General features: G+C 44.6%; 1 protein-coding gene across 14 annotated transcripts in view; it reads left to right on the plus strand.

Moving 5' to 3' along the window:
• The window catches only part of FAT3 (FAT atypical cadherin 3), a 683843-nt gene that overhangs the window by 341328 nt on the left and 317605 nt on the right, over positions 1-24910 (plus strand). For all 14 annotated transcript variants that reach the window (XR_008319026.1, XM_053306925.1, XM_053306923.1 and 11 more), the window contains one exon: positions 1055-1369. Coding sequence is in view for 13 of the 14 variants with exons in the window: in XM_053306925.1 (XP_053162900.1) it covers positions 1055-1369 (315 nt within the window). In the remaining variant the exon portion in view is untranslated. The remainder of the gene's footprint in view (positions 1-1054; positions 1370-24910) is intronic.

A 24910-nucleotide genomic window follows, 5' to 3' on the forward strand; every position in this document is an offset into this window, starting at 1 on the left:
GCTAAATCCAACTTTCTTTTCCTCCCATTCTGCCCTGTAGCTTCTTCGCTAATATCTCTCTATTATTTGCTCCTGGATATTCACTCTTTCAAAATGTTTCATCCCAGCGTTTTAATGATGGATTAGGATGACACAAAAAAAGTGGTGAGATTATATAGTTGAACTTGCAGGTTTTAGAAGTATGATTTGGTATGGATTATCACTGTATGCTTAGCGCTATCTATACCACTTGGTAATCACTATGACAGTTTTGACTCTTCAAGTAGGACTGGGAATGTTTGATTCATGCCATGACGATCAAATAATTTAAATTCTCAGTGCCAACTTTTATGGAAATTAGTTTGTGATATAACCTTCAGCTTCACTGTGCATAAGAAATGTTTCTTAAATTGCTTTAGACGGAACCAAAGTGAGACTTTCACACTTTGCAAATCTCCTAAACGTGAAACACCTTTTATAGAAGAATTAATGTCTATTCAATGTGCTGGTTGTTAAAGGAAGCAGTTGTGCAGTGAGAAAGCAGCCTAACAGAATTTCCCAACTAGCTGCACCAGTGTACTGAGGAAACTGCAATTTTTGATACCTCCCACTTTCCCAGGAAGGCTTCTTTGCCATCCAAAGATATGTCCCTGAGGGTTGTACAGCCCTCAAAAATACACAGAGTTCCACTTCCCCACTGCACCATTGTTAGTGCACTCTCTCTTGCTGCACTGGTGTATCTTTGCTCTGAATGTCCACAAGTATGGGGTACTAGAAGTGCTGAGAGAGGGAATAATTGTGGAGAATGAGCGCACAGGGAAAAGGCTGAAGAGAAAAGCCTGGAAAGAAGATCAGAAGAGACAGTAGGCAGAGAAGGGGAATACCTAACCAAGAACTGCTGCAGTGAGTAAGGCTGATGATTTTCACTTACTGATTTGAAATAATGGCTGTAGGAATTTAGTTTCATACAATTATTTCAAAATATTGTCTTTCATGCGCTTAATGAGCACATTCATACTTGAAATGTCTCTCTGTTTTCCCCATTATCTGAATATTTTTCAACTTTTTCTTACAGGTGTAATATATACTGCCGATATCCTAGATCGAGAGACAACCCAATCCTACTGGCTAACTGTGTATGCAACCGATCGTGGTGTTGTTCCACTTTATACCACCATTGAGGTCTATGTTGAGGTTGAAGATGTGAATGACAATGCCCCGTTGACATCCGAACCCATTTATTACCCATCTGTTATGGAAAACTCTCCTAAGGATGTATCAGTTATTCAGATACAGGCTGAAGATCCAGATTCCAGTACAAATGAAAAGCTGACCTATAGGATTACAAGTGGAAACCCCCAGAACTTTTTCATCATCAATTCCAGAACAGGTAGATATATTTTGTGTGTGTTTGTGTGTTAAGAGTTGTTCATACACATGATTGGCAGATATTATTGACACATGCTATTTTGTTCCTCTCTCCAACATACTTTTGTTAAATTTGTTTATTTATTTATTTATTTATTTATTTATTTATTTATTTATTTATTTAACATATTTCTATACCGCCCAAAACACAAGTTGTTATGTCCAGTGAACAAATCATGCTAGTTCCTTCAAGCTGAGTTTTGTCAATTTGGAGCTGGCTTTGGCAACAGTGGCTGACGTCTTGACTAACAAAGCATCAGTGCAACAGGAGAAGCACTTGTACGTCTGAAAAGTTCAAATTAACTCAGTTATACTGCTGGTTCAGCAGTGGGGACAGATATCAATGGCCTCCCCTTCCCCAGGAAGTGCTCTGTGCCACCCGATAACATGTCCCTAAAGGTCGCACAGCCCTCAGGGACATATTTTCTGAAATAACCCCACCCACCCACAGATTCTGGCAACCGTGCATCATTAATCTGTGCTTCGCCAGTGCTTCTCCCATTGTAGCGGTGCTTTGTAAGTCAGGATGTCAGCCACTCTTCTGTGGCACATATCCTTTATTGATTTTTAGAATGGTTAGGCAATACAGCTGCACAAACGCTAACCATCTTTAATAGGAACCAAGGTTCTCATCTTACGTCATGACTAATTGCAACAGTTAATTTGACTTATTACATGGCAATAAAGCCCATCAGTCATTGAACTGGGTGTGTGATGAGAGCTCCAAGGTCCTATTTCCACATAAGATTATTCTGTGCCGCACACCTCCTGTTAAACAGAGATGTTCTAATTGGTACTGCTGTTCCTTCAATGCTGTTGACAGACCCAATAATACAGAGAGGACTCTAAGCTACAGTTCATATGACAGCACTGCCAATCTTGTACCCTGTGTATCAATCAGTGGAAGTCCCCAGTGATGCTACATTCATTGACATCTGATGAGCTTCTCTCTGGTTATGCTGTGGCAAGCATTTGCTAATCCTTGTCAAGGTCTTGTTATGTTCCTTGACAAAACTTACAAGCTCAATTGAAAAGTTGCTAAAATAAAGGCAGAGTGGTGGTGGTCAGAATCAGCAGAAAACAAATAACACACCATCAGTTAATATACATGTAAAAAGCAGAACATCCAATATATATCTTCATGTTCTAAGGACCTTATTAAGCAGCAGATTTTAACAAGTTTAGAGATGAAACAAATATGTGTTTTTGGACCAATACTGATCATGCATGCATCTTCGTCAGCTTAAATATCCTTGTTGTGAAGTTTAGGTCACTCGGGAACATATCTTGCTTTGTCTTGGTGTCCTGTAATGATTAGTAGGTGTCCACCCATGGTTAGGGAATAACCAGAATTCTTGATTAACCCAGGTTCTGAATCCATGATTTGGAACTATTTCTTAAAAATTATGAAATTGTCTCTTCTGGCACTAAGCTTATTAAATCCTCCATAGTCCATGTAACTGCACTAGTAACCTGCTCTTTCTAGATGTAAATGGCCACTGATATGAAGAGCTGTCTCCCAGTGATGTGCCTGATATCAAGAAATGCTGCCTTCCTCCCTTCCATTCCTATAATCTAGAAGAACATGGAAGACACTTAAGATTTCACGTGCAATACCATATCATTTGCTTTTGCTTGTTCACTAATCTGGGTTAATCTTCTCAAAGGTAGACCTGTATAGCAGTTTTGGAGCATAAAATGCATACTTGCAACAAAATGAAAACGTGAAAATGAGTTTTCTGAAATGCACTATCCTTAAAACAATTAATAGGAACCATCTTCTCTGACTGCAAAGGGACCCGTGGGAGAGATCACGCTTCAATCAGGCTAATTGTGCAGGAAGTGTTAATATTGACCTTTCATGGGGATGCTTTGAGTGGAATGGACAAAAGGAACAGGAATGTGCCGTATGATGCAGTTCCTAATTGTTACCGTGTCAGGCATACACATAATGTAGGAGGAGGCCCCTTAGGGCAGCAGCAGCGGTGGCAGAAACAACACAATGCTGGAGAGAGGCTTTAACATGATGTGTGTCCCTCCCCTGCTGGCTGTTTCTTAGCTGCCCTACTACCATAATTTCTTGTATTGAATTAAAGAACCCTTTTCCCTTAGGCACTTCACATGTGGTTGTATAGAAAAGCAATATAAAGACCTATTTGATAATTCAATTAAATAAGTATGCATGCACACAAAATCACATGAGTGGAACATGTTGATCAGGAATCCCTTTCCCCTGAAGAATTTAAAGAAAACAATGAACCACAGATGAACTGTACACATTGCATTAGGATTCCGTGACTTTACTCGCTGCTTTCTTCCTCTGCCACACAACCCTTGATGCACACTCTTAAATATTAACCATGGTTTATGCATAATAGATACAAACAGTTGTCCTTTTACAGTGACAAAACAAGCACACACCATTTTGCTTAGGTCCTCTCTCTCTCTCTCTCTACACACACACACACACACACACACAGAGACAGGGATGTGCACGGAACCACGGAGGTGCGGTCCGGCACTGGGGGGGCATGTTGCTTTAAGGCCGGGGAGGGTAGTACTTACTCCTCCCGCCGCTTCCCCCTTCCAGTGCTCGACATTTCAACAAGGTTTTTGGGGCGGCAGCATTCCTCCCTGCCGCCCCTGCCCCCGTTGTTACCTGGCAAAAGTGGAAGTTGGTTGCATGTGCTCATGGCGGCGCGTGCGCGTCCGTTGCCGCCATGCACATGCACACCTCATATGCATGCACATAGACTGGTCGGGGGTCTACTTGCGAGTAGCCACGGCGCCGAGCCATGCCACGGCTACTCACGATCAGGGAGCGCTCACTCCACAAACCCAGGCTAAGGGCAGGGGCACTTAGGCTGGTTACCCACCTAGGAACCACCGGGCCCACAGCCGAGCCCGGTGGTTCCCACGATCGGGAAAAAACAGGTTAGGCTTTCCTAGCCCGATTTTTCCCGATCGTGAGAATAGCCCCTCTGTCTCTACAACTGGACTAAATTCAGTTCAAATCAAGGTCCACAAGTTAGATCTCTTGCACCTCAAATGTTCATGGATCCACCATCTTGGATCAGGGTTGGTCACATCATTACAAACTACACCATTGAGGTGTCCCTGTGTGTCACTCACTACAACTGTATCAAATTTGGTTCAAATTGGTTGGACAGTCCTCAAGTTAGTACACTTGCGCCTCAAACATTTACGTCTGCTATCTTGAATTGGGTTGGATGCCATTGTCACAATCTATGCCACTGAGGTGTCCTGATGTGTCCCTACAGCTGTAGCAAAGTTGGTTCAAATCGGTTAAGCGGTTCACAAGTGAGCCCACTCGTGCCTCCAAAGTTTACACATCTGCCATCTTGAATCTGTGTGGATGACATCATCACAAACTATGCCACTGAGCTGTCACTCTGTATCACTCACTGCAACTGTACGTAATTTGGTTCATATGGTTTAGACAGACCACAAGTTAGCCTGTTTGTGCCTCAGATGTTCACACAGCCGCCATCTTGAATTGGAGTGGATGACATCATCACACACAACACCATTAGGGCATCCCTTTGTGTCCCTACAGCTGTAGCAAATTTGGTTCAAATCGGTTAAGTGATTCACAAGTTAGACCACTTTTGCCTCAAAAGTTTACGTGTCCGCCATCTTGGACTGGGGTGGATGACACAATCACAAATTACGCCACTGAGGTGTCTTTGTGTTTCACTCACTGCCACTGTACATAATTTGGTTTAAGTCGGTTAGACAGACCACAAATTAGCCCGCTTGCGCCTCAGAAGTTCATGTGACCACCATCTTGAATTGGAATGGATGACGTGATCACTCACTATGCCATGTGGGCATCATCACTCACTATGCCTATGTGTTCCTGCAGCTGTAGCAAAGTTGGTTCAAATTGGTCAAGCGGTTCACGTGTTAGCCTACTTGCGCCTCAAATGTTTACATATCCGCCATCTTGGATCAGGGTGGATGACATCATCACAAACTACGCCATTGAGGTGTCCCTATGTGTCCCTACAACTGAACTCAATTTGGTTCATATTGGTCCAGGCGTGAAGTAGATAGTGGGGGGGAAACAGACACACACACAGAATGCCGGGTGATCTCATAAGCCTACTGGAAAGTAGGCTAAAAATGGTTAACTGCCCCAAAGGAGATCACATTGTAAAAGGAAATGTAAGGGAGGTCATCTGAGGAGGTCCGTCTCCAGTTACCACCAACCCGTCTGGTGGCTACACAGAGACGGGCCTTCTCGGTCGCTGCCCCGAGATTGCGGAATGTGCTCCCTGCCGAGATACGATCTTCCCCATCTCTGGCAATTTTCAAAAAACACCTGAAAATCCATCTCCTCACCCAAGCTTTCCCAGCTTTTTAAACTTGTCTGATTTTAATTTCATGGCTGTTTTTAAATTGTTGCATTGTTTTAACTTTTATATGTGTTTTAATTGTTTTTATGTTAACTGCCCAGAGACAAAAGTTTGGGCGGTATAGAAGTTTAATAAATAAAATAAAATAAAATAAAGCGAGACCCCACCAAACAGCCACTGGATAATTTACCCCTGCTAAATCTAAAAGAACCACTACTTTAAAAGGTGTCTCTGTGCCTAGTTGCATAGAACACAGGAAGATGCCGTACCAAGTCAGTCTCTTGGTCCATCTCGCTCTGTATTTTCTACACTGATTGGCAATGGGTCTCCAAGTTTTCAGGATGGAATCTCTTCCAGCCCTACCTGTGGATTGGACCTGGGGCCTTCTGCATGCAAAGCGGATGCTGAGGCAGGTCTCGCAATCCTTGAGACCCGCTTTTGTTAGAACTGTGGGGAGAGTGGGCTAAGCCCGCTCTCCCCAGAGACAAGCGGGCAGGGAGCCCTGGGCAGCCGGATTGGCCACCCACACGATGGCCAGCTCCGAGACGGAGCCAGCGGGGAGTGGGGGGAGCGAGGGCCGCGTGGCCCCCGCAAGCCCCAGTATGCCCTGTGCAAGCACGCAGGACATACTGGGGAGATCCCTGAGCCGGGAGGCTGCTTTTAAGCCTCCCGGCCGGGGGTCTACTCATGAGTAGGCATGGCACGAAGCTGCGCCACGGCTACTCACGAGCCTAAAAAGCAGGTTTGCAGGAGCGCTTGCTCCGCAAACCTGCTTTTTAGCAGGGGTTCTCGAGCGGGTTACCCGCTCAATAACCACCAGGCTCGGCTGCGAGCCTGGTGGTTCTTACGACCAACAAAACTCGGGCTAGGCTCTCCTAACCCGATTTCTGTTGGTCTTGAGAATCGCCCCGCTCTGTCCCTAAGCGACAGGCCCATTCCCATCCTCAGTTAGCAGGGCTTCTTTAGCTTGTCTGTTTATACACTCCACAATAGCCAAAAGTAAAATGTGCCATCAAGTTGATGTCGACTCCTGGTGACCACAGAGCCCTGTGGTTGGTTGTCTTTTGTAGAGTACAGGAGGGTTTGCTATTGCCATCTCCCACACAGTGTGAGATGATACTTTTCAGCATCTTCCTATATCGCTGTTGCCCGATATAGGTGTTTCCCATACTCTGGGAAACAGACCAGCGGGGATTCGAACTGTCAACCAATGGCTTGCTAATCAAGTCATTTCCACGCTGCACCACTGGAGAATATATTGTTCCAATGGCTCAAAGCCTGTAATGGGTCCTGCATTGCTCCACAGTTTTGGAAACTGCCATCATGTGACCCATAGCAAGCTATTACTTCCCTGCCTTGCAGTTGCTAGAAAGGGTTTAGTTAGGGGCAGGGAATGGTGGAAGGAGGTAAATAAAACAGATGATGGAGTTATATACATTAAAGCAGATTGATTGAGGGTATAAATTTTCTGTTTTATTTCCCATATATGGGTGTTAATTTCACTGCAAAGCATAGCAGTAATTTACTGCATTGATTTATTACATTTTTTGTGCTTGGAGGGAAGCAATGAATTTTAATTCAAACCATTACACTCTTATAAGGGGGGGGGGACTTTCAACAAACGGGTGCACCAGGCACACTAGAAGATCCAACACTATTCAAAACCTATATTATATGGATAACTCAGGGTTGTGAAAGCTGGCATCACTGCAGGAAAACTAGGAGGTATCTGGCTGTTCAATCATGGGACAAAGGGAAGTAAATAGGCTGAAATTCAATCCCAGATAAAAATGAAGGCGTTGATGCATGATACTAGACTCCTGCTTTGTCTTGGATGGAGTGGAGAACCATATGGACACTGTAAACAGCTGCCCCATGTGGCAGACTACTGAACTGCAAGAGCTTTGGGAGTATGAAGGGCTCTCAGGCTCAGGACTGGCTGCATCCAGCCCAGCTGGCTACTGGATGCTCTTGAAATAGGAAGGATTATAAAGAGCTAGGTCCTTGCCTTAATAAAAAGGTCTCCTTGACTCTGGATGTGTTGTTGTCTGTCGTTCTTGGCTTTCTTTCTTGTTTTTGATTCCTCACTTCAGTCCAGGCTCTAGGCTTGCTTCTAGTTTCTAGCTGATCACTCATTTCTGACATTTGACTTTGGCTAGTCTGGTGGCTGTGGGCCACCTCCAGCCTCAGAGGCACGATGCCTCTCAATACCAGTTGCAGGGGAGCAACAGCAGAAGAGAGGGCATGCACATACCTCTTGCCTATGGGATCCCCAGAGGCATCTGGTGGGTCACTGTGTGGAACAGGATGCTGGACTAGATGGGCCTTGGGCCTGATCCAGCAGGGCTGTTCTTATAGCTCCAATTGCTGGCTCTTGTCCTGGTCTGGTTCTTAGATTGACTCCTCAGTCGTGGTTCCTTGCTTGGTCCCTGCTCGTAACCGGACTCTGAGCCCTTTGACACTTGCTTCCATGGCCCATCTCTGAAATGGGTAGAAAACAGGTCAAAATAGGAACATAGGGACATAAGCAGCTGCCATATACCGAGTCAGACCATTGGTCCATCTAGCTCGGTATTGTCTGCACAGACTGGCAGCGGCTTCTCCAAGGTTGCAGGCAGGAGCCTCTCTCAGCCCTATCTGGAGATATCAGGGAGGGAACTTGGCACCATCTGCATGCAAGCATGCAGGTGCTCTTCCTAGATCAGCCCCATCCCCTGAGGGGAATGTCTTACAGTGCTCACACATGTAGTCTCCCATTCAAATTAAAACCAGGGTGGACCCTGCTTAGCAAAGGGAACGATGCATGTACAGTCACATCGAGTTGGAGGAAATCCTCTCATTCCTATTACTGAGCCCACTAATACTATACCCTCTTCTGCTGTGTGATGATTAGGTAGTGCCTAGGGCCGGAAGTCACTTTCTTTGACTTTTGTATGTTTCCCAGCAACATCTTCTGTTATTTCATCTCTCCTGTCATGCTTACTCTGGAAAACTTTGTTTTATTTTCTTTTGTTTATATGCTGCCCCCCTCATGTGAATGTTTCCAGGGTGGCTCACAATGGAAAATAGATGTAATATACAATCAAAACACAGCAATAAAACAATAAAGAACTAAGGAGCTGTCCAAATTAGCAGCAATGAAACAGTATCGGTTAAAAGGCTGAGAACATTAAAAGCAAGAAAACGGTCTCCGCTTGGTGCTGAAAAGACAACATGGTAGGGGCCAGGCATGTGTTCTTGGGAGAGAATTCCATAAACAGGGTGCCACAGCGGAGGAGACTCTTCCTTGTTGCCACCCGCTTGGGAGTTGGCAGTGAGGGCACCTGGAGAAGGACCTCAATCAGTGTTTCCTCTAAGGCGTGCGCATGTGCGCACGCTAACAAATTTTTTAATGTCCGCTCAGTAAATTTTAGATCTTGCTCAGGTTGAATCAGGAAGGTCCCTCTCTGAAGGCACGTGCGCACACACTGCCTCGATACTGAATTGAAACAATACTGGATTGATACTGAATTGAAAATACTGGATTGAAAATAAAATGCCGAATATTATAATGCCCTTATACAAAACTATGGTGCGGCCACACTTGGAGTACTGCGTACAATGCTGGTCACCACATCTTTAAAAAGGACATTGTAGAACTGGAAAAGGTGCAGAAGAGGGCATCCAAGATGATCAGGGGCCTAGAGCACCTTTCTTATGAGGCAAGGCTACAACACCTGGGGCTCTTTAGTTTAGAAAAAAGACGACTGTGGGGAGACATGATAGAGGTCTATAACATCATGCATGGTGTGGAGAAAGTGGAGAGAGAGAAATTCTTCTCCCTCTCCCATAACATTAGAACCAGGGGTCATCCCATGAAATTGATTGCCAGGAAATCTAGGACCAACAAATGGAAGTACTTTTTCACACAACGCATAATCAACTTATGGAATTCTCTGGTACAAGATGTGGTGACAGCCAACAAGCTGGATGGCTTTAAGAGAGGTTTGGATAACTTCATGGAGGAGAGGTCTATCATCGGCTACTAGTTGAAGGGCTACAGGCCACCTCCAGCCTCAAAGGCAAGATGCCTCAGAGTACCAGTTACAGGGTAGTAACAGCAGGAGAGAGGCCATGCCCTCAACTCCTGCCTGTGGCTTCCAGCAGTATCTGATGGGCCACTGTGTGAAAAAGGATGCTGGACTAGATGGGCCTTGGGCCTGATCCAGCAGGGCTGTTCTTATGTTCCTATGTTCTTACTGCTGCCCAGAACAAAACTCATTCCGCACACAGATGAAAAAAATTAGAGCGTACACTGAGCTCAGTGATTAGTGAAGTACATGAGTAGGCTAGGGAACTAGTAAGAGGTCCTTCATTAATTCCAATGGGAGCTTCCCTGCCGGGAAAATAGCAACAGGAGGGGCTGATCCAGATGGGGACTGCAGTGGAGGGAAAGGGTTAATCCTCCCACACATACAGACCACGGACCCAATTCTGATCATCCCCTCCCTCCTTGACTGCCATTTACATGCATGCAGTGCAAAACTACGCACTTAATGTAATATATAGTTTTGGCCCTGAGCCACAACCACTTCAGCAATCATTTCTGTGAATATTGTTATAGTTATGTCCAGGGATGTGCACGGAACTGACGAGGCCAGTTTGGTTTGAATCCAAACTGGATTTGAACTGACCCATTCCAGTTCCAGTTGAACTGGACCCATTCTTGTTTGACCGCTGGACCGGTTTGAACTGGTTTGTAGGCCAATTTGGAGGTCTAGCCATAAAAGGAAATCTGGTGAAGATTCCCCTTTATGAGCATAGAGACAGGGAGGCTTCTTAGAGCTAGAGGGTGTGGGGAGGGAAGTCAGGGCTGCTTATTGTAATAGTCCAGAGGGGAGGGGGCTGCCCCCCCCCGCCAGCCTCCTCCAGAGTAGCCTGGGCTGGCTGTGGCCCAGTTTGGTCCTCCGCACACACTGAGGCAATTTTAGTTCATTTTAGTGAACCGATCCATTTTAGTGAACCAAGGTTCAAATCGGAGCAGATTGCACGCCCCTAATTATGTCAGGAGATGCTAGAGTTCCAACCAGGAGCCCCACTTTCTATTCATAACTCACCATGTGGCAGATCAACAAGGCTACAGATTGGAGCATCTCCAGAGAAATTAAAGGGTTCCCAGATACTGAATTGGCTCTTCTCGCCCAGGTTGACCATTGACTCTTCTTAACAGGAAGGTCTATAAAGAGATTTGGCTCAGGCTGGAACTTTGCCTTGAGAAGGATAACCTTTCCCAGCACTTGCCTTTTTTCTGGTCCTTGACTATTCCCCTGAACCTAACTTCTTAGTTTGACCTCCCAACTCTGACCTCTTGGCTTATGAGCTCTGACTCGACCCCCTAGCTCTTTGTTCCCACTCAAGAGCTACCATTCAAGAGCTGCCAAGCAAGCTATGGGTCAACATCATATCAACATGAGCTTGGATTTCTATCAATTTGAACAGCATTAGTTTGACACAATTCTCACAAGATTCCCAAAAATATGTTGCGTTTATCTTTTTTACAGAAATGTGGTAGGCTTGCATAATCTCAAACCAACTGTGATTATTACTAGGCAAGTTCATGAAGATTCATCTAAGGTTTATGAATCTTCATGTTTCAAAGTAGTCATGATTTTATTTCGGTCTTTGACTAACATGAAATCTTCCTGATTAATTTCCTTGTTCAGTGTATGCAAACATTGGACTGGAATCCCTTATAACTTACAGTGTATGTTTTCACATCATTTTATGATTGTTCTGATGCATCATTGGTTGTTTCTGCTCCTATAAAGAACCAGATATTGAGGTAGATGTAAAGATGTAAGCAAGTTACAGTATACTCACTTTTAGCTGTACTGAGCAGATAAGATTAGAACCCTAATGTTTTTTTAAGCTTTTATTTTATTTTATAGCCATGTCCATTTATGGTTTTCATCCTCCCTGGTTTCTGCAGATATGATGAAATGTGATCATGACATGTATTGGAGCATTCACAGGACTGGGTCATTAACTTCCAGATCTCATCCCCCAAAAGAAAAACAGAAACCTGTAATGTATTAACTGGGTTTGAACAAACACCTTCTTTGTGAATTGGCCCCAAGTGTCAGCTGCAGATCAGATGAAACCCCCTAATCTAGGCAGTGGTTAAAAGCATTACAATCATTATAAAAATAATCATCATTATGCCTTTTAAATTGCAGTAAACCTGCATTGTTGCATTCATCTTTCTTAAAATGCACTGGATCCTGAATTACATAACTGAATTTCAGTATTATGTTGGGTTTCCCAATTCTTATTGTGCTCTCTCTGTCAGATATGTCAGATAGATAGATAGATAGATAGATAGATAGATAGATAGATAGATAGATAGATAGATAGATATGCAGTACATTGAGGCCTTTCAAAATCCCTGGTGGCTAAGGAGGGCTAGCGGGAAGGCAGAAGCCTTCCTGCCTCCTCCACACCAGCAGATGGTTGCTACAGCTCTGCCATGCACCCACACAACCGGTGTGGCAGAGCAGAATACATATGGGATCTGAAGAAGGAAGTCCTCCAGTACTCCTCAATACATTGCTTGGGGGCCAGGAGGCATCCTGTGGCAATGCTGCAGTTCCCAGCTTCCTGGCTGCTCTTTAAGTGGCACTCTGTGGTCTAAGGGAGGTGGGCTGCTGGGAGCTGCAGAGCACAGACCTGATTGCACACACAATCAGGACTTGCAAGGTTAGATGGGACTTAGCTCTTTAACCTTCGTTAAAGGGTGGGCTAAAAACAGGATAGCCCTGCCCTGGAGCAGTGGGGTAGGAGCAGGTTCTGAGGCTCCACATGAGCCTTGCAACCCAGGTTTTCCCATCCCTGCCCTGCTGTAGCTGGTTATCAGAATGACCTTATTATGTATTAAAACCAATTTTACATCTTTTGAAAAGAATAAGCAGATTTTCTTATTCTCCATCTTTGGAGATGAAAGGTTCTTGGGTTCATGGATTATTTTATGCCTTATCGTGAGCCTGGGTGACATTGCACATACCATTAAATATTCAATTAAGCTTCCTCTGGCTGGTCATTTTATGTGTCTCATAAATATAGTTCTTTAGACATTCTTGTGTGTCCCTTTTGAGTAGTGACAAGGTGCAACTTTAACTAATCAGCATGTGCCAGTCAGAAGTAGAAATCCATACACAAGATATAGTTATAGAAATCTCTGGCTGACATCCTGACTAATGAAACGCTTGTGTAACGAGTAAAGTTGTGCTAGTGCAAAAACATTGCATAATTGTACTAAAAAAAACCCCGAGGATTTGTGCAATTGAGCAGACGTTAGAAACATAGGAAGATGCCTTATACTGACTCAGACCACTGGTCCATCTAGCTCAATATTGACTACACAGACTAGCAATGACTTCTCCAAGGTTGGTAACTGGTTGAACTGTGTGGATTGGTAACAAGAAGCAGAAGGTAGGAATAAATTGACAGTTCTCACATGGGAGACGTGGAAAACGTGGGATTCCCAGTGATTTGTACTGGGACCAGTGCTTTTTGGCTAGTTCATAAATGATCTAGAAGATGGGGTAAGGAGTGAAGTGGTGAAATTTCCAGATGACACCAAACTATTTAGGGCAGTGAAATCCAGAACAGATTGTGAAGAGCTCCAAATGGATCTCTCCAAACTCGGGGAGTGGGTGACAAAATGGCAAGTGCGGTTCAATGTAAGCAAGTTTAGAGTGATGCATATTGGGGCAAAAAACCCCAACTTCTCATGTACACTGATGTGGTCTGAGCTGTTGGTAACTGACCAGGAGAGAGATCTTGGGGGGATCTCATTGAAAGTGTCAACTCAGTGCATGGCAGCTGTGAAAAAGGCCAATTCCATGCTAGGGATCATTAGGAAGGGAATTGAAAATAAAAATGCTAATATTATCATGCCCTTATACACATCGATGGTGTGGCCACATTTGGAGTATTGGGTACAGTCCTGGTCACCGTATCTTAAGAAAGACATTGTAGAACTATAAAAGGTGCAGAAGAGGGCAACCAAGATGATCAGAGGCCTGGAGCACCTTCTTTATGAGGCAAGGCTACAGCATATGGGGCTCTTTAGTTTGGAAAAGAGGCGACTACGGGGAGACATGATAGAGGTGTATACAATTATGCATGGAATAGAGACAGTGGACAGAGATAAATTTTTCTCCCTCTCTCACAATGCTAGAACCAGAGGCCATTCCATGAAACAGAAGGCCAGGAAATTTAGGACCAACAAAAGGAAATACTTTTTACACAGCACATAATTTATCTATGGAATAGATCTGCCGCGGGATGTGGTGATGGCCATAGCTTGGATGACTTTATTAGTGGCTAAGACAAATTCATGGAGGACAGATCTATCAATGGCTACATGTATGGTGTCTATAGGCCACCTCTAGCCTCAGAGGCAAGATGCCTCTGAATATCAGTTTCAGGGGAGCAACAGCAGGAGAGAGGGCATGCCCTTACCTCTTGCCTGTGGGATTTTCAGAGGCATCTGGTGGGCTTTTGTGTGAAACAGGATGCTGGACTAAAGAGGCATTGGGCCTGATCCAGCAGGGCTGTTCTGAAGGTTGCAAGCAGGAGTCTTTGTCACCCCTATCTTGGCGATGCCAGGGAGGGAGCTTGGAACCTTCTGCATACAAACTTGGAAATGCTCTTCCCTGAGCGGCCCTATCCTCTAGGGGAATATCTTACAGTGCTCACGCATGTAGTCTCCCATTCAAATGCAGACATGGGCAGACCCTGCGTAGCAAAGGGGACAATTCATGCTTACTATCACAAGACCTGCTCTCCTCCGCAAGTTTAGTTTAAAATCCATGTTTCAATTGTGCATTGTTGTGCAAGCATTCTTGCAGCAGCACAACACTAATATGGAACACAAGCTCCAGACTTCACTCAAGTAGCTAGTGCAGCAGCTTTGTTAGGATGTCGGCCATTAAGTTGGTTCACACAACCATTTTGAGTTGAGTAGGATTGAGTTGAGTAGTAGACCAGCCAAAATGTTACCCTGTATGCAGCACTTGAGTATCACCTCAGGTTGACTCTGTAAACCCAGAAAATGCAGGAGCATGGCTGCTGAGGGCTCCGTAGCTGATCGTAACAGCTTCAAGCCCCGCCCCTCCATGGGAGGTTCTCCAGTGACACGTATGCCTCCCAGGCATACTTTGTGCTGCCAGCAGACTGGAAATGTTTCATGACGTGCCCTCCCATTGGCCATGAAGGAGGCAATGGAAGACCAGAAAGAAAACCCTCCCATTGGCCATGAAGGAGGCAGACCCAACCCTGCCAAAAGTGCTCCAGCTTCAGGGTCATAGAGTGTGCTTTGCAGTATAGTGTGCCTATTTATGGTGGCTACTGTAGGGAGCTCTCTATGGTTTGCGAGCAGATGAGGGCATGCAGGGTGCCAGTAGCCAGGCAGAAGAGGTGCAAGGGTTCACACAACTGGAGAATCATGGCATGAGGGCTCTCTACCACCCTTGGTTAAAAGCTGGGTACAAAAGCTGGGAAGCCCGGCTGGGAACAACCTGAGCTGGAGGGAAATGTGTGACTTCTATGCTCATGCTAGGTAGCCCACCTCCTTCTATCCTGATTTTAATGGCCGTGTGAAGCAGCCTGTTGTGTATTATACTTATATTATTATCTTACTTTGTGTATATATTCATGTCATTTATTATATTTTGTCTTGTATTTTAAATTGTTGTATTTATGTTAATGTTTGAATGCTTTTATATTCTGAACCACCCAGGGACCTTTTGGTATGGAGCGGTATATAAATAGACATACTAACTAACGAAAGAAGTAAATAAATATAAAATGAAATAAATAAATTATTTTCAAACTAGATGCAAGTTTGATAAAATTAACCTTTTCCAGCCCCAGGAATTTTTTTTACACTTGGCTTTAAGTTCACATTTCCTCTGGAACTGAGGTGTGCGTGCATTCACATATCAGCCAAATTTACCCCAAAGTTCCTGCAAGCTATCAGGGGACACTTCACACCCAATGGAGGGTTTTCATCACACGTTAGAGTGCAGTCCAATTGATATCCACGGTAAAAAAAAAAAAAATCCACTTTTTTCATTCAGTTTTTTGGGGCAACTTCAGACTGACAGTAAAGCCTTGCAGAAAGCCCATGGTAATGCGTGGTGTCTGAAAAAGCGTCAGGGTTTTATTTAATAAACTGTCTTCCTGGAGGGTCAGAATACTTGGGGTGCTTCTTACCATGCAGGGGTCTCTGATCCAGCAAAGGAGTTCTGTCTATGGGTGTGGATATTCACCCCCACAGCACATCATTCATCAGAGTTCCATTAAATTGCTTGGATGTATCTTTTGGTGTTCATCCTCATCTAGATCCAGTTTCATGTGGCTAGTTTTCTGTGACTAGAGCTCAGTCAAGGCTATGCTGTGCTTCCTTACACATGCTTCACACAAGGGAGGGGCAGACATGGGTCTTGCAGAAACTCCTTAATTTTCTTTTCTAGCATCCTGAGGCCCACCAGCTAGAACCAAATGGGGTTCAGTGGACAGGGGGTGCTCTATGACAGCAGAAGCCTTGTGAAAAATGATGGTTCAGGAAGTGGGGATCTGGTCTTGTGGTAGCAAGCATGACTTGTCCCTTTAGCTAAGCAGGATCTGCCCTGGTTACAAATGAATGGGAGACTAGAAGTGTGAGCACTGTAAGATACTCCCCTTAGGGGATGGAGCCACTCTGGGAAGAGCAGAAGTTCCCAAGTTCCCTCCCTGGCAGCATCTCCAAGATAGGGCTGAGAGAGATTCCTGCCTGCAACCCTGGAAAAGCTGCTGCCAGTCTGTGAAGACAATACTGAGCTAGATAGACCAATTGTCTGACTCAATATATGGCAGCTTCCTATGTTCCTATGTAAGTGGAGCCAATAATCTACTATAATCCATACTCTGGTATGACCTGTAGATAGGTATAACAATATATCTGAGTTATTACAGATCATGGGTTTTAATAGCCTAATATAGCGGCAATGGGGAGTGATACTGTTGATGCTATTGTTATTGCAATTGGAAGTTAGAAACATTTTGTTGATCTACTGAAAATCACCCAGCATCTACCAGTAGATCCCAGTCTACCTTCCGCCCACCCCTGCTTTATGTTTTCCAAGAAAATCTACAAATTGCAAAGTCTTCCTCCCTTCAACAGAAAGTGTAGTCACAACACAAATGGATGTGCACAACATTACTGCTCCATTCCAAACAACATTCTCCCTGTGCCAGGGCCTGAGGAAACGTCTTCATCTTTGCTGCTACAGTGATTTCAAAACTGGGTCACATCAGGAAGGAGCTTCATTGGGAAAGCCAGTCTGAAGGCCATATGGGCTCCAAAAGATCACTGAGCAAACAGGAGAAGATTGTAAAGTGGTCACTTTTTAGTTCTTCTTGGTTCACAGATGGCTGGCTGGGGCCTTTGCATGTTTATCTTGTGGAATTCACGACTGCAAGATGTGGCAGGAGCTATTCGCTTAGGTGGCTGTAAACAAGGATTAGGCCGATCCATCAAGCCTAGGCCTATCAGTGGCTGTTGTGATAGCTGAAGGGAACGTCCATGTGCAAACAAAGCATACCTCTGCATACTATGTGTTGGGAACAGGCAACTGGGAAATGGACTGATGACTTTCATGCTCTGTATGTGACCTCACAGAGACACCTGAGTAACCACTGTTGAAAAAGAACAGTGGGCTGGATGGATGGATCTGTGTCCTGATCCAGCAGGATGATTGTCCTGTTACTTTGCCTTTGGACGTGAACTCTTGTCTCAGAATTCTGGACAACAGCAGATAAGAATGAAATTTACTGAAGTATATCAATGGTATGAAGCACAGCACTGTGAGAAAATTCTCTGCCATTATCCTACCAAGGCATCGCATGATAGGTGCAGTTCTGTCACACAAGAGAGTTGTAAATCATATTATATTGACTAATTGCATGTATAATGTATGCATTTATTCTATCACTTATCCAGCATGCTGAGACTCTTGACACTGATCAGAGATTCACACATTGAGGCTTAGCTCATTAGCCAGCCATTATTTGTGGCGGCCACCAATCCCCTCTCTTCCCTCAGATCCTTTTCTGGCAAACAGGCAGAGGGCTTAGGAGAGAGGGTCCTCTGTCATTTGCACTGGGATATGGAGAGGGTAAGAAACAGGAGGCGCCCTCTCCTACTGCTTAGAAAGGATTCCTGTTGGGTTTTTGCCTTCTCCAAAAAAAGGCTGTGGAAAATAGACCTCTGCGCAGGAGATATTTGCGGTAGGGGTGTACAAACAGGTCCAAATTCAAACTGGCTCGATGCCGAACATGCCCCATTTGAAGGTTCAACATTGAGACGGCCTCAAACCGAACCTCCCCCTGTTCAGGTCGATTGGGAGTTTGACTTTTAATTTTTTTACAAAACAAACTTATTGTCTCCGGGGGTGTTGCCGCAGTTTGAGCAGGGTGTATCTGGAGGTCCCCTCCACCGGTCTCCCCCAGTGTCTGCGGCCCAGTTTTGGTGGTTTTCAGCCCTTCACAGGCCTCTCTGTGTAGTTGTGGCGGCTGTTTTGGAGGCTGTCGTGCTCTGCGTGGCCAGGTCATGATGGTAAATTTCAGTTAAATCAATAAAGTTTCAGTTAAACAAACAAACAAATAAGTATAGGTAGAACCCCTGGACTTGAAGGAAGCCCAGCTCGATTTTGCACATCATGTGTACATATGTGTGTACCAAGTGCACATAGGTGTGTACCACTGGGAAACCCGCCTATGGAGCCTCCCTCTAAAATGAGGTTAAGGGAGTGCTTACTCCCCTAACTTCCTTTTTTTGCTTGTCTGTCAGCTGTTGCTGTAAGCAGACACAGCTGGCAGATAGGGATGTGCAAACTGGTTCGGGGGTTCAGGTTAGAACCGAACCTCCCCGGCTGCGGGGGGGGGGGTCCACAAAGGTTCCCCCGCCGGCTTTTTACATCACTGCCACAGCCCGTTTTAATAATCCTTTCCATATACTGGCACGACAGCCATTTTGGAGGCTGCTGTGCATGCTCAAATGGCCTCTGTGAGGCCTGGCATGGGGTCTCCCTGGTCCTAGTCCAGCACTCTAACCACTCTAACCACTACACCACGCTGGCTCTCTTATGACTGTGGGGGCTGTGCAGCCCGCATGGACATATTCCAGAATGTAAAGGACTTTTGTGGATAAGGGAGAGAAGCAAAAATTATTTCCTTCTTCCCCTCTGAAGTGCCATGAACCCAGTGCCAGCGTGGTGTAGTGGTTAGAGTGCTGGACCAGGACCGAGGAGACCCGAGTTCAAATCCCCATTCAGCCATGAAACTAGCTGGGTGACTCTGGGCCAGTCACTTCTCTCTCAGCCTAACCTACTTCACAGGGTTGTTGTGAGGAGAAACTCAAGTATGTAGTACACCACTCTGGGCTCCTTGGAGGAAGAGCAGGATATAACTGTTAAAAATAAAATAAACAAATAAAATAAAATAAAAATTAACCAAGCCTTTCACGCTGTTAGTTTTTTCACTCCTTGCAAGAATGGAGCTCTTGCTCTGACCTCATAAGGCTGGGCAGCACGTCAGCCATTGATTTTTAGGATGCATATGTTAAGATTCTTGTTTACGATACAGAAAATAAAGATAGCTTGACAATTCAGAAAATAACTTGGGTAGCTAAGAGAGCTTAGAGGCTGCTCTGCTGACATGAATTCATGCGATTCTTTAAGTGGATGTACTCCAGTTTTCTAAAGTGCTAAAATAACATCTCAACCCCTTGGCAGTTCTTCCTTGCTTCTTTAAGTGACAGTAAGTTACTCACACAAGCATGTATGAATAGCAGGGAGACGCATGGTGGTGGTGGTAGAGGGGGGCAAGATCCAACTTACCTTGCCCCCAGATGATTTTCAGTTATTTCCTCAGTGCACCACTGTGTGTCCAGAAGACCCCTGCTGCTCCTGGCAGTGCAGTTCACTGGAGGCCGGGGCAACGAGTCCCGGCCTCCAGAAATCCCACAGTGCAATCCACGACAAGTGCAGTGCATTAGGGGATTCCCCCAGGAATTGGGTGCTCTAGGCATTCAACTCTGTGTATGCTCGGGTTGTATGCAACTCAAGCATACACGTGGCGCCAGGATTAAGGGCACACTTGAGCCCTTAACTCTAGCGAAAGGCCGGGGTTAGAAGTCGGCCTCGAGGGCAGCGCCAGGATCATGCTTGATGCCTGTGGTGCACATGACAGCCAAACCCAGGCTGAACTGCCCTAGCCTGAGTTAGGCTGCTTGTGTGCATAGCCTCAATGCCTATTTTTGCAATCTGTGTGCACGTGGTATATAAGTTCTGTGACTTCCAGCTCCCTCCCAGAGACGAGGCCTCCTTGGTGTGAATTTAGAAGCCCACCTTTTAGGCCTTTGGAGATGAACGTTTTTCGCCCCGGGCATAGAGTCTGAAAGTGACAGGAAGGGTATGCGTGTTTGAAGGGAAGTGTCCCCAGCTGGCTGCCGTGCTGAGATAATGCTGTTTTCCTTGGCAGCTCTGAGGGCTTTGGCTTACGTCTCCAGTCACCTTGCTGCACGATTATCTTTGCAGAACCGATCCCACCCCGCCACCCCCGCTTCAAAGCCCTTGTTGCTCAAATGCTGTGCGTGTAGCATGTGCTTCCGTGATAAATATACAGAATGCGTGTGCTCTGTAGCTAGACTGGAGGTGGCTTGCTTTCTCCCTTGCCCTGCTCTGCTCCCTCTCTATCTCGCTTCCCCACACTTTGACTCTTAATTTGCTGGTTCCCTCTGGCACAGCCAGGAGGCAGAAACCTGACTGGCTTTTCTTTCCCCCCTGCTTTCCCCCCTGCTTCCTGTGCCACCCCCTGGATGGTGGCCTATTTCTGACAACCTGGAAGAAATCAGCAGTAGGAGATTGTAATAAGCACTCTTGGTTATGTATCGGCAGCATGCCTTGTCAGCTTCCAGCCATGGAGATGGGTGTATAAAGTCTCAACACTGTTGTGGCAGCTGTACCTAAAGTGGCATCTTAAAAGTTTATTTTATTTTCTTCGTGTAGGGTAAGGTTTCCACATTCTTAATCCATCATGTTGATAATTTCAATTCGTTTTAGTTAGAAAAAAATTTAAATTGTCTTTTGTGAACTGCCTTGAAACATTGGTTGTAGGCGGTATTTTAATGTGCTAAATAAATACATAAATCCTTTGCTCATCCTTCAATTCATTTCGTATGAAATGTATTCAAATGCAGCCTGCAGTGTGTGTGCTTTTAATCAGCTAAAACCTCTACAATCTAAAAGCATCATCTGCAAAATAGTATGGACACCAACAAATACTGCTATTTTAAAAAGTTTTCTGAATAGAATTGGAAATGAGAATCAAAATCCAGAGATATTGAAGCAGACAGGTCTACTTCTGCCAGTGGGACCACCAAGAAAGGTTCCTAGTGCAACTAGGTACTAAAGCTGGTCTTGTGGTAGCAATCATGGATTGTCCCCTTTGCTAAGCAGGGTCCACCCTGGTTTGCATTTGAATGGGAGACTATGAGGCTATTCACACACACATGTGCAAAACTGAGCTAAGGGAGCCCAGCCCAGTCAGTTTTGCATGCACGTGTGAACTGCCAGGATTGGGCCTGATCCTGGCGACTACACGGCGGGAAACCCACCTAAGTAACTACCCCCAAAAAGGACGTTAAGGGAGCGAGCACTCCCTTAAACTCATTTTACACCTCCACAGGATGTGGAGTGTGCCATCTCCACAGCTGGCACAATTGGGGCAGTGGGGGGAGAATCCCAATAATGCATCATGCACTCACGTAGTGCATTATTGGAGCTTGACGGGGGGCATATGCTGCAGTGCGTCCCGGCACCCTGACCCTCGGAGGTGCTGGGCAAGCTGCTGGTCGTCTGGATGGGTAATAAATCCACCCAGGGAACGGAGGCTGATCGTCTTCAGGGAGGGTAAGTGAAACCCACTCTCCCTGCAGTCCTCCTCAGAGCCCTTCTCACCAATCGTGAGAAGAGCTCCTATGTGTGTGAGCATTGTAAGATATTCCTCTTATGGAATGGGGCCTCTCTGGGAAGAGCGCCTGCATGCTTGCAAGCAGAAGGTTCCAATTCCCTCCCTGGCATCTCCAGATAGGATTGAGAGGGTTATATCAGTTAATCAGTGAAGAAAGTTTGGCTTAACCCTTTAGTCCTTATCCCCTAGTGAAACTCAGCCTAAGCACATGAAATCGAACAGATATTCTTCACAGATCACAGTTAGAACACAGGAACATGGTTAGCTGCCTTATACTGAATCAGGCCATTGGTCCATCTAGCTCAGTATTGTCTACACAGACTGGCAGAAGCTTTTCCAAGGTTGCAGGCAGGAGTCTTAAGTCTGAAGTATTATTATTATTTATCAAATTTGTACACAGCCCCAAACTTTCATCTCTGGGCGGTTAACAATATTATAAAACAAGTTTAAAACATATACAAAAACTAAAAACAATTTAACAATTTAAGAATAAACCAGACATTAAAACCTAAAAAATTTAGGGAGCTGAGAAAGCTTGGGTGAAAAGATGGGTTTTCAAGTGTTTTTTGAAAATTGCCAGAGATGTGGAGGATCGTATCTCAGCAGGGAGCGCATTCCACAATCTCGGGGCAGCAACTGAGAAGGCCCATCTCTGTGTAGCCACCAACCGAGTTGGCGGTAACTGGAGACGAACCTCCTCAGATGACCTCAATGGGCAGTGAGGCTCATAGTGAAGAAGACACTCTCTTAAATACCCAGGGCCTAAGCCGTTTAGGACTTTATAAGTTATAACTAGCACTTTGTATTTCATCCGGTAACCTATTTTGTCTGGTAACCTATTATTATCTCTCCCGTGCTGTGGAAATGAGAGTTGTTTGGGAGATGGTCAAGAGCTGGTCCTGCTTAGGTGCCAGCTGTACCAATCCTTCCCAAGCCTTTGTTTTATATATTCAGGATGTGAACATTTTTTCTGCTATAAACAGTTTCAGCAATGTATACAGCCATTTTTGGAAGGGCAGTATAGAAATCAAATCAATATAATATATACATTAATATAATATATACAATATATACTGGGCTTGATTTTGTTTTCTCAGAAGAAGAAAAAACCCTATTTTTTTCTATAATCTTTTTGTATGATTTAGTATACCCTGAGACATTCATTTGACTCCTTAAGATAGTTTAAATTTTAATCATTATTCAAGCATAGATAACCACAGAAATCTACAGCATGGGGTAACCAGATGGATTAGCAATTGTGCATGTAATTAGAAATAACCCTTGAAATAATGCAAAAAAAAGTGTTTATATATTCAGTTTGCTTTATATGGAAAAAATTAAAATTTATCTTGATGGGAACCAGTGATGCACAGTAATAAGATGAATAAGAGTTCCTCTGAAAGTCTGTCACTCAGTGCACTCTTGACATCTCATATTCATAATAAGCAAGTTGCAGATGGAATTAGGATGTGAGGTGTTCTAATGTGGCAAAAGTAAAGCTGGCAGAACAAAATGTTGTTGAGTTCAGAACAATTTGTGTTGGCTTCTCTCAGTCTGTATACTGTATGTGTCAAAATGTTGTGTCGTCAGTGTAAGCAATTGATGATGGTGTTTTTACATTGAAACCGGTTTTGTTTTAACTTGTAACATCTGGTATTTTATCTATGCGTAATAAAGAGGTCTTGGTGGAAGAATTGCTTAGAGTCAATATACGCATAGCATCACCAACATATCAACCTTTGTATAGAATGTATCCCATAACTAGAAGCTAGTTCTATTGTATCTTGTGTTTCTTTTTCAGATCTTTGACCGCAGTAAAGGATTGTGGTTGTAGTGGTGGTGGTGATGATCCCATAACTAGGAGACGTGGGCGGAAAGTAGATTTTAATAAAACTTGTTTGTTTCCTAACCAGAGCTTTCTCTTTGCACTGTACTTGGGACAATTTTCTGTACCACATGCTTCCAGTGATTGTGCAATAAGCAAGCTCATACTGTTGGCTTATTTATTTATTTAGTTAGTTAGTTCATTGTATTTTTATACAGCCCTCTCAACGTGTCTCTAGGAGGTTCACATTAAAATGTTTATATAAGCCAACACTTTGAATATAATTTAAAAATGAATCACTTAAAACAACCCCAAAAATCTAGGACCAAATGCCTGATTAAAGGTGTGCTTTTAAAGGCCCTTTTAAAAACTTAACATCAGTCCTAAAATGTGAATTGATACCAAAGAATCCTTTCACCTCCAAAATTCAGTGCAATGCTGAATAGTTTTCTCTACACAGATTATTTTTTCAAGGGCTTAACCACCCCACAATCCCAGCGGAAGCTCTAGATCAGTGGCAGAGCATCTGCTTTGCATGCAGAAGGTCCAAAGTTCAATCCCTGGCAGCATCTCCAGGTAGGGCTGGGAGAGGCGCCTGCCTGAAATCTTGGAGAGCCACTGTCTGTCGATGTAGATGGTGCTGAGCTAGATGGACCAAGGGTTTGACTCAGTGCAAGACAGCTTTCTATGTTGCTACGTTTATGTGACATATAGGGCCAGTTTGGATGATACCTTAGTGGCCCATGTTATTAGAAAAGTGATGCACCAAGAGTGCCCCATTGGGACATCTTCCATAGACATCCCAATGCCTTCCCCACATATTCCTTTAACACGTGGGAGTGGGGTAGTTCCAAATAGCTGCATGGCTATTGTGCCTGGGGATGTTGAGAGTTGTATCCAATATCATCCAGGGACCTGAGTCTGAGAACCCTGTTACAAGCAATGCATCACATCTATCCTTACCAGAAGTCACCATCTCCAGACACTTCCTTGCGTTCTTGGCCACCTGCCAATGTTCTTTAGTTTGCTTTCCTTCCCTGGTTTACCATTGGAGTAGTAGAAGTCCATTCTCCGCTTCTCTGTCATGGTGGTGGGGTGTGGCATCGCTCAAAAGATCCTTGGGCTTGCTTCCATAGCCCACAATGTACCACACAAGACCCCAATGTTGGGTCCGTAGTACACTTGCATTATCCTGCCTTTTGTTATTTAAAATCCATAGATTGTGTTCTTTTAAAATTAATTA

Source organism: Hemicordylus capensis, chromosome 3 (genome assembly GCF_027244095.1).
Source record: "Hemicordylus capensis ecotype Gifberg chromosome 3, rHemCap1.1.pri, whole genome shotgun sequence".
In the NCBI taxonomy this organism is placed as follows: Eukaryota; Metazoa; Chordata; class Lepidosauria; order Squamata; family Cordylidae; genus Hemicordylus; species Hemicordylus capensis.